At 37.1% G+C, this 9,746-nt stretch overlaps 1 protein-coding gene across 1 annotated transcript; it reads left to right on the top strand.

Annotated features, from left to right (window-relative positions):
- The first annotated feature begins 305 nt into the window (after positions 1-305).
- On the top strand, positions 306-8,031 carry LOC306862101 (cholesterol 7-desaturase nvd-like). Its single transcript, XM_079404736.1, has 7 exons — positions 306-873; positions 3,089-3,277; positions 3,359-3,537; positions 3,651-3,776; positions 4,211-4,330; positions 5,482-5,658; positions 7,633-8,031. Exons 1-7 carry the CDS (start codon positions 444-446, stop codon positions 7,792-7,794), a joined length of 1,383 nt encoding a protein of 460 aa, XP_079260862.1. The 5' UTR covers positions 306-443; the 3' UTR covers positions 7,795-8,031.
- Positions 8,032-9,746: the final 1,715 nt, after the last annotated feature.

Below are 9,746 nucleotides of genomic sequence, written 5' to 3'. Positions count from 1 at the left end.
GTGATACTGGTTTATTGGAACTTAAAGCAATTAAAATTCTTAATCTATTTGGAAAATATCACCAAGTTATAGGCTACAGTTCTGGAATGATGAATGAATGGGTGTTCATGTAGCCTACACTGCTACTGAATTTAATATTAACTGAATAAAAACCAAATACGCCAATGCACTTTGCTCATGAAGTAAAAGTACATGTACAGTGTCGCATTGTACATTTATTGCTCTGATTCTGAAATCTCACCTGCGTGTGGGCGTGGCCTCGTGAATGTCAATCACACGCAGCGTCACGTATCCACGGCTCTCTTGAACGCCCTAGAAAAAAACCGCATAGCATGCATAAACAAACACTACCGCTTTACTGTCTACATAGAAACTAAAATGAGAAGGAGGGCTTATCGAGAACACTGACTGCCTGTCATAGTGTATATGACATCGCAGGTGTCATGGAGAATTCACGGGTATCATTGAAGTTCAAGGCGGTCGCGGTGGCAGCGATCGGTTTCACTGCCACATTAGTCATGCTCGTTCAAGATCCATCAGACACGGTGCTCGGAGGGGGATACCCAGAACTGTGGCGGAAAACCGGACTGGCAGGAGCCCCTACGCGGGCGGCAGCCTGCATATTCGCGGGCGTATTGCTCCTAGTGATGGGCTGGTTGTACAGACTGTTATTCGCTCCTCTGGAGCTGCTCCGCGGTGTGGATGAGGTGGGGTACATCGCGGAGGACGGGCGCTCTCGTGCCCAGGCTGCCAACGAAGTGCGGCGGCGACGGAAGACCGGAGAATTACCGCCGGTTTATCCAAACGGCTGGTACCGGGTTTTAGACTCTCACATGCTGGAGAGAGGAGATGTGAAGAGTGTGACAGTGCTGGGTAAGTAACAACAGCCAAAACGTTAAATTAAACTGCGCATGTGAGGTAAAATCACGTCACTGGAAATGTCCTACAGTTTTATTTCTCATTTTTGCTGCAGTCGAAGTGTCATTGGATCCCTCATTGATCAAATAATAACACAGAAGCTGTGTATAAAACAAATGATCAAATCATCGTTTTCGGGTCACTTCAAGAACAGAAACAGTCATTTACATCCTGACATTCCCGGCTTGAAGATCAATAATGCAGATGTTTTGTCGCACATGTTGCATCCCCATGACTGTTTTATTTAAATGAGTTGTTAAAAAGAGAAAAAGTCATTTAAAAGATGAAAGCTTAGAACCTAAAATATGTACCTTATACATTTATTTAAAAAGGCTATTAACTGATGTAATTGTAAGCATTTTTTGCCATAAATTTATGCCATAAGTATCTATGCTAACAGAATTAATATCATACATATTTATGACAAAAATACAGGTCGCTGAGACCACCTTGAACTCATTTGGGTGATTTCTCACAGACACTACGTTGTGTATGTTGCTGCAAGATATATTAATATCTTCGATCAGTTTGTTATGCAAAATCAGCATAATTATTGAGAACCTTCTGAGACATGCTTGAGGCTCTTATTGATTTCAGAAGAACTGTCTGTGCCAGTATAATCATTCTCGATCTTTTTCATTGTGCATCACTCTGACAGACTATACACTGATCAGGATTAAGCATTTGTGTACGTGCAGTCCTGTCATTGCAAAGTCTTTGTCTTTTGTTACTGGATTGTGTTATGTTTAAGTGCCTGTTGCTTAGATGAGTTTCTGTGGGATGCCCTATCATGTTGCAAAGGCCTTTTGGTTTTCAGTGAAAACCAAACAAAACACCTTTGTAGTTTTGTTTTTGGGATACAAAGAAACGCTGTTGTGCTGGAGACTTTTGAACCTGCAATGCCCTTTGCTACCTCTTTTGACTTTAATAAATGCTGAATGACTGTCACTACCAAAAAAAAGGTACTGTAAGTGTACAAGATGACACATGTTTGACATCGGCTTAGATACCCACAAGACACACGCTTCTCCATCACAAACCCAGAGACTAAAACGCAGCATCTTTTAGCAGTGAGACAGCTAAAGTGATCTCAAAGGGCACATCATTTAATTGCATGCAGTTACTGCTACAGCGTATTGATGTGCACTTCATAAAACCTTAGTTAAATGGGCTATCGGGCTGGATGCCTCAGTAGTCATTATCAGATAACAGACATGATACTTGATATGCTTATGCGGCTGAAACACACTCCTCTCTTTCTCTATTTATACATAATTTTAAATGTACTGTATATGACCACTTCATGGCTATTTCTTGTCGTTTGTACTTGCTGTGTAGAATGAATGACAGAGTATTTTCATAGATAGTGCTTGCTATTGTCATATTGTCTGTGGGAGTGTCGACAGTTCTTGATCACACAGAACGAGCAGAAACGCATTTTCCACTAGTTAATCAATCGCGGATGGTTTCATTATCTCAGGTGGATAAAAAAAAATTGTAAGGGGATAATAATAGTAATAAAAACAAAAATGTGTCACCAAATATACTTGGACGGCCCACCCAGGTAAAGTCTATGTGTGGGAAGCACTGCATAATGTTTGTTGGATTCCACTGCCTTTTTCTTTGTCATTTGAGTCTAGTAGCTTTTTTTCAGGGGCTCTGCATTGCAGGCAAATAAAACCCCTCAGGTCAGCATAACAGAAAGAGAGTTTTAATTGTTCCTAGCTGTAGACCCTGTTTTTAAGTGATTATTAACTTTTCAATTTGGCTAATGATATAGGTTGAGACCTAATAGCAAACAGTGTCACACATGCTCAATGATGTGACATAAAATGTCATTCTCAGCTCTTAATTCATTTCTGCATATTAATTGAAAATCATTTTTTATACACTACATATAACTACACTACTAGCGAGAGTATGTGATATAACAGTAGATGAGGGAACTTGGGGCATAAGCAAGCAAGACCAGGCTTTTTCTAAAAGGAAATTCATCCAGAATGACAGTCGGTGGCAGTTACCCAATTAACCTAAGGGGCTTGGTTCTCTTTCCAAAAGACCTGTTCTGCCCTCTTTAGCTTATTGTAACTAATTGCAGGATGCTATTTTTATATTAATATTATTGTTAAAGCAAAATGAGAAAATTACATTTATTTTTATTTTCCTCCAGGACAGCAGGTGGCAGTGTTCCGTGGGCAGGAAGGCAAGGCCTATGTGGTGGATGCTTACTGCCCTCACTTAGGCGCCAACCTGGCTGTGGGTGGCCGAGTCGTAGGGGGATGCATTGAATGCCCCTTCCACGGGTGGCAGTTCCGTGGGGCTGATGGGAAATGTGTCAAGATTCCATATGCAGAAAAAGGTGAGAGATCAGAGAAGCACTAAGACCTCAAACCTTTAATCAGTAGTGTACAGTACATGACCTTTTTTTTTATATTTTTAGTGCCTGAGTTTGCAAAGGTGCGGTGTTGGCCCAGTTGTGAGATCAACGGGCAGGTTCTGGTGTGGTTTCACTGTGACGGGCTGGAGCCCAGCTGGAGAGTGCCAGAACAGAGCGAGATCACCCGCGGGGAATGGGTGTACCGCGGCCGTACCGAACATTTCATTAATGCACACATTGAGGTCAGGCAGCATATTTGTAACGCAGCTCATATGTGAACGATGTATTTTATATTTCTCAGTGAATATGATGTTGGTATCTGGAAGTCATTTTAATTCACACTGTGTTTTCTCAGGAGATTCCAGAAAATGCAGCAGACATTGCACACTTGGCTCATTTGCACACTCCAGGTATCGTCAGTGGAGTGGATTTGCGCTATACTAACAGCAAGACCTGGGAGTTTATACGGCATGACTGGAAGGTTTGATTCCTCTCACAGACATTCATCCCAGGGAGAAATGTCAACATCAGTGTTATTTTAGTCTTACTGACATATTATTATAGTTTTTAGTAATATTTTAAAATAGATTATATATATTTTTTTTTATTTGACATTTTCTAGTTCTATATAGTAGTTTTAGTTGACATAGTTTTGGTTATTTTAGGACTTCCTATGCTATGTTTACACTGAGTCATAATTACTGTAATTGACAACTTTATTATACTCTGAACTGTTCACAATCATGGACTCAGGACTTATGATTGGCAACGTTTGCATGTGGATCAGTACTGGAAATATCCAAGTGGACTTAAGTGTTTTTTAAAATATTCTATTAATAATTAAGCACAAAAATTCTATCATTATTTACTCACTCTCATGTTGTTCCAAATCTGTATGACCTGATGTGATTCCAGGTGGAGTGGAAGCCTGAGTCTGAGCTGAACAAGCACTGTTCACAGATGTTGGTGAAACACGCTCTCACTGTGTTCGGACGCCACTGGCCTCTTCTTGATTTGGACGTCCTGGCCAGACAGGTAATGACTGGACCGTCGGCTAGAGGGCGGAAGTGAGCCGTGCAGACTGAGAGAAATGCCTGGAGACTAACTGACTGTGATTAGCAGAATGGAAAACAAGTCATGAATGATATTGCACACAACAGCGTGTCTTGATCTCTGTGTTCTAAGGGTTGTTCTCTGTATTTTAAGCAGTTAGTCGAGTGCATACAGAGCATGCTGTTATGTAAATTAAATGTGTGTGTGTGTGTGTGTGAGAGAGAGAGAGTGTGTTGGATGCCGTAGGATGTGTCAGATTTACAAATGAGATGCTTTTCTTGTACAGTGAAGTATGGCTGCACTAAATACGGATTCTTTGCTTCAGGAATCACATGTTATGGGTAGATTATTTAGATTCTGTCCTGAAAAAAAAGTTTAGCTTTTCACTTTTTTTTTAATGAATTTGCAAAACAATGTCAAAACTTGAAAATAAGGTTCAATTTTTTTTTATTTGTATGCCTTTTTATCTAATTTATAATTAAAATGTATTAATTTATTATTTATTTAATTATATGTATTTTATTTTATATAAATATGCTATTTTTCATTGTTAATATTTGTTTATATTACCTAATTTATTTGACCTGAAACATTAAAAATGTACTTTTTAATATATTTAAAATGTATTAATAAATAAATGTATTTTTAGTACATGTAAAATTACATAACATTTTTATTGTTATTGTTAATTTGGTGCATTAACTAATGTTAACCCTATAGTGAAGTGTAGCCAATTAGTTTTTTTTGTTCGTTTGTTTTTTTCCTCGTGTATATGTAGCAGTCCAAGTCTCAATGCCATAATTTTCCCTCATGGTCAGTTGTGCAACATTTTTCTTTTTGTGTTGTCTGAAAAGGAACTGCCTTGTCACCATAGTGACGGCGAATAATCCTGACGGTATGTGTGAAAACAGTTGTAATTCAAGGCTGCGCTTGGATCTTCACTTGAAGTTGAATTTAAAAAGTGTCTTTATATTTGAGAGTAGAAAGTGCTGTAGGCATGAGAGGCAGAATCTGAATTGTGTTATGATTTATGTGAATTAATCTATTTTATTTAGTCTCACACAGTAGAATGCAGCATAAATTACTTTGATTTTACTCCCTGGTGATATGAATGAAATCTTTTATGTTTGTAGGTGGGTCCAGGTGTGGTTTTCCTGCTTTTTGAACACAGTTTTCTGGGTCGGGGTGTGATTATGCACTGCGTTACCCCAGTCGAGCCATTACTGCAGTGTGTATCACACACCATCTTCTACCAGAGCACCATTCCTCCCCTGGTACCAAAATTCATTCTTCGAGCAGAATGCATTCAGGTAACACACATTTGACCGTACATGTTATTTATAGTAAATTTAAACTTATAACTTTTTTTTTTTACTTTCATTTTTTTTTAAATTATTTCACTTCTGCAATAATCTGCTGATTGTCTTCTTTAAAAAGAGACCAACTTTATCTGTATTCAAAAAGCACTGATGAATTATAACAATTTAACTTTAAATAGTGCCCTTTCAAGTCTGTTTTCAAAAAGGGGGGATTGACAGTTAAGGGGTTAATTGGCAATTTTGTTACATGTTGCATCCATACACTACTGCTGCTCCTTAAAGGGTTAGTTCACCCAAAAATGAAAATTAACCCACGATTACTCACCCTCAGGGAATCCTAGGTGTATATGACTTTCCTCTTTTGGACGAATCCAATCGGAGTTCTATTAAAGGGGTCATACGACGTTGCTAAAAATAACATTATTTTGTGTATTTGGTGTAATGAAATGTGTTCATGTGGTTTAAAAACCACATTATTTTCCACATACTGTACATTATTATTGCTCCTCTATGCTCCGCCTTTCTGAAACGCGTCGATTTTTACAAAGCTCATCGTTTTGAGAAGCGAGGTGTTCTCTGATTGGCTAGCTATTCAGTGCGTTGTGACTGGCCGAATACCTCAAGCGTGTGATGCAAATGTTAAGCCCCTTACAGTATTGTGATGCTGTGTCCCGCCACGATGACACAAAAACAATAAAGCCCATGATAAACGAGGCATTTGTTGCATCCAGTGGGGACATAATTACTGATTATAATGACTTATACTGTCTTTGTATGTGTTGCGTTGCATTGCGCCATGTAAACATTACCATGTCTGCATTTGTGATAGGAGAAACAACAAACAATAAGCACTACTCTACACTGCTCAAAACTCACGTTTGAATAGTCAGTGGCAAATTCTTTAAATATGAAAACATACTTATAGGCTGTGAATCAGAAGCGCCAGATTGTCCTTGCAAAGTTGGAATTGTCCCACTTTATAGAAACAGCCTTTGTGCAAGCCAGCATTGTAGGCTACTCTCCCAGTCTCTAACCCAAAGATACGCAAAGAAAGAGGGCGTGATTTTTATTCTTGCTGTAGTATTGTTGCTGCCGCCGGCACCATGTTCTGTGTTTCGTTGTGAAAGCGAAAATACTACACTGTAAAAAGTGATAAGTTGACTTAACTTTAAAAAAAATTGAGGAAGAATAAAAATCACGCCCTCTTTCTTTGCGGATCTTTGGGTTAGAGACTTTAGTCTTTGCAACTTTAGGGGTCTTATCTATGCATGAACAGCTTGTAACACTCCAAAGAGAAAGGAAAACTTGAAATCGCATCATATGACCCCTTTGAAAATTGTCCTGGCTCTTTCAAGTTTTAAATGGCAGTGGGTGGAAATGAAGTGCAATAAAGCGCATCCATAATAAACATTAGATACAGTTTTGGATGCGCTTTATTGGACTTCTGTTGGACTGTTGACTGAAAACACCCGCCTACTGCCATTATAAAGCTTGGAAGAGCCTGGACAATTTTTAATATAACTCCGATTGGATTTGTCTGAAAGAAGAAAGTCATACACCTAGGATGTCTTAAGGAACCCTTTAAGGCTGCATTTATTTGATCACAGATACAGTAAAAAACTGTAATTTTAGTAATTACAATAACTTTTCTATTTGAATGTATTTTACAGTATTTTAAAATGTAATTTACTCCTGTGATGATAAAGCTGATTTTCAGCATCATTACTCCAGTCTCCAGTGTCACATGATCCTTCAGAAATCATTCTAATATGCTGATTTCAAGAAACATTATTTTCTTATTATCAGTGTTGAAAACAGTTGTGAAAACCATGATATGATATGTCTTTGATGAACAGAAACTATATATAGATACTATCAGTGTTTATTTTAAAGCTGTTTTGTTTAGTTACAATAACCTACCAAAGGATGCTTATGGGATCTTAACTGATGGTTTTGCTGTTACAGTTCGAACGAGATGTGATGATCTGGAACAACAAGACATACATCTCCAAACCTATGCTTGTGAAAGAAGACTCAGCCATTCAGAAACACCGACGCTGGTTTAGTCAGTTCTACAGTGAGAACAGCCCACGACTGCGCTACCAGCACGACACTCTGGACTTCTGAACGTCTACTATGCTTCAGCCCGTATGGGTTGCTTAAAGGCCAATATCAATATTTTTTTAACTGAAGCTGATATTTTGTTGGAATTTAAAAAAAAATTATTATGCACAATATGCTAATTATGCTAAAATAAACACAATGCATTTCTTGAGCAGTTCATTGTTTCAACAAACAACATGCAAAGACAATAATAAAGCAAATGCTAATTAAAAGTGCACTAGCATTTGGATATTACAAGTCAAAATCTGGATATTATTATTTTATTTTTGTTTTTAGTTTGATTGCAAAACAGTAGTTTAAAAGTAGGTGACTTGTTTCCACCTTCAGAACGTTCTGTCCTTGTTGAAGTGCTTCAGACAATCATCGGTCAGTAAATAACAGTTGTTTATTTCTATCTAGTGTGCTGCTGAACTGATTGCAGAATTACACATTACAGCTACTATCTTATTCACATAGCATAGCATATATACACATATATGTATTCTAAAATACAATATATATTCTTTACAATAAGAAAAATACATTTAAATTTATTAAATTTAATGCAAATTTTAAAATTAAAAATATTAAAATGTAATATAAAATAAAAAATTATATTAAAATTGTAATAAAACGTTATTTATATACAGTTTATTATTTTAATTTTATATATTATTCTAAGGAACAAATTCAATTCTATTTATATATTTATATTGTTTTTATCTGATTTGCATAGCATGGGGGTGTTTTTAATCTATTTCTATTTATCTATTTTTGTATAAAAATGTTATACATACACACATATATATTCTAAAATACAATATATTCCTCACAATAAGACAAAAATGCATTTAATTAAATAATAAATTTAATTTAATTAAAAATTTTGATTTGTTGATCCAATTAGTAACTTTGATTCGTGCACTGTGACAGGGCTTGGCTGAAAGCCCTTTTTCAGGTTTCACCCTAATTGATTGTTTATTCTCCAAGCTTGTTAATAAAGGCGCCTGCCATTATCCAATAGACCAAAACACACTGTGGAAATTAGTGACCACCAAATAGCTAACAAGTAGGTATAGTGCAATTACCGGACATGTTGCTATCAATTACCATCAATGATGGTTATCTGCTCAAAAGGGCCACTGCGGCAGAGCAGTGCAATTCCAGTGCAGTTCATCTGTTTCCATCCACTATCTGTCTCACAAGGCTAAGTGGCATTAATGAATATGTTTGACCATGCCGACAGGATGTGTACATGACATACACCATATGTTAGGTCTTGTCCGGTTAATACATCCTGATTGTCATCTAGTGAGATGGAGCGATCATCATGCTGGGTGATTGCCCTAAACATATGCTGGTATGCAGATGTTTCGCCCTCGCTAATTAAGCCTTCTGAACAGCTCATCTCCTGTCGAGCCTGCAGTGTCTTGTGTGTTTTGTGTGTCAGTGTTCAAAGAGCATGCAGTGGGTGTACAGACTGTTCCTCTGCTGAGTCTTTCTGCGCTGGCTGGTGCAAAACAAGGGGAGGAAAATTATGACAGACCCTGTGACAGCCCTAGGCACTCTGAATGAAATGATCTATGATTGTAGAAGAATTCTTTTCTTGAATCAAATAACCATTGTTTGGTTCCAGGGCAAATTAATTACTGCCATATAATGTCAGAATATATTAAAAAATTATTGAATTATAACAACTTTTACTCTGAAAAGTTTTGAATTTTACTAATACAAAATATATTTACTAATATATTTCTATTTATTTATATAAAATATAGTTTATTAAAATGATTTCTGTAGAAAACTTTGCCATGGCAATACACACACACACACACACACACACACACACTGTTTATTGCATTGTTAACACATTTTAATTGGTATAGCCTGACCATGTGAAATAATGCATATGAAGTTCCTGAATGTGAATGAATACAATGCACATTGTATTATAAAATAATGCCATGTCCAAAATT

Source organism: Barbus barbus (genome assembly GCF_936440315.1).
Source record: "Barbus barbus genome assembly, chromosome: 43".
Classification (NCBI taxonomy): Eukaryota; Metazoa; Chordata; class Actinopteri; order Cypriniformes; family Cyprinidae; genus Barbus; species Barbus barbus.
The sequence above is the reverse complement of the archived record's forward strand: the minus strand, read 5'-3'. Positions and strand labels throughout refer to the sequence as shown.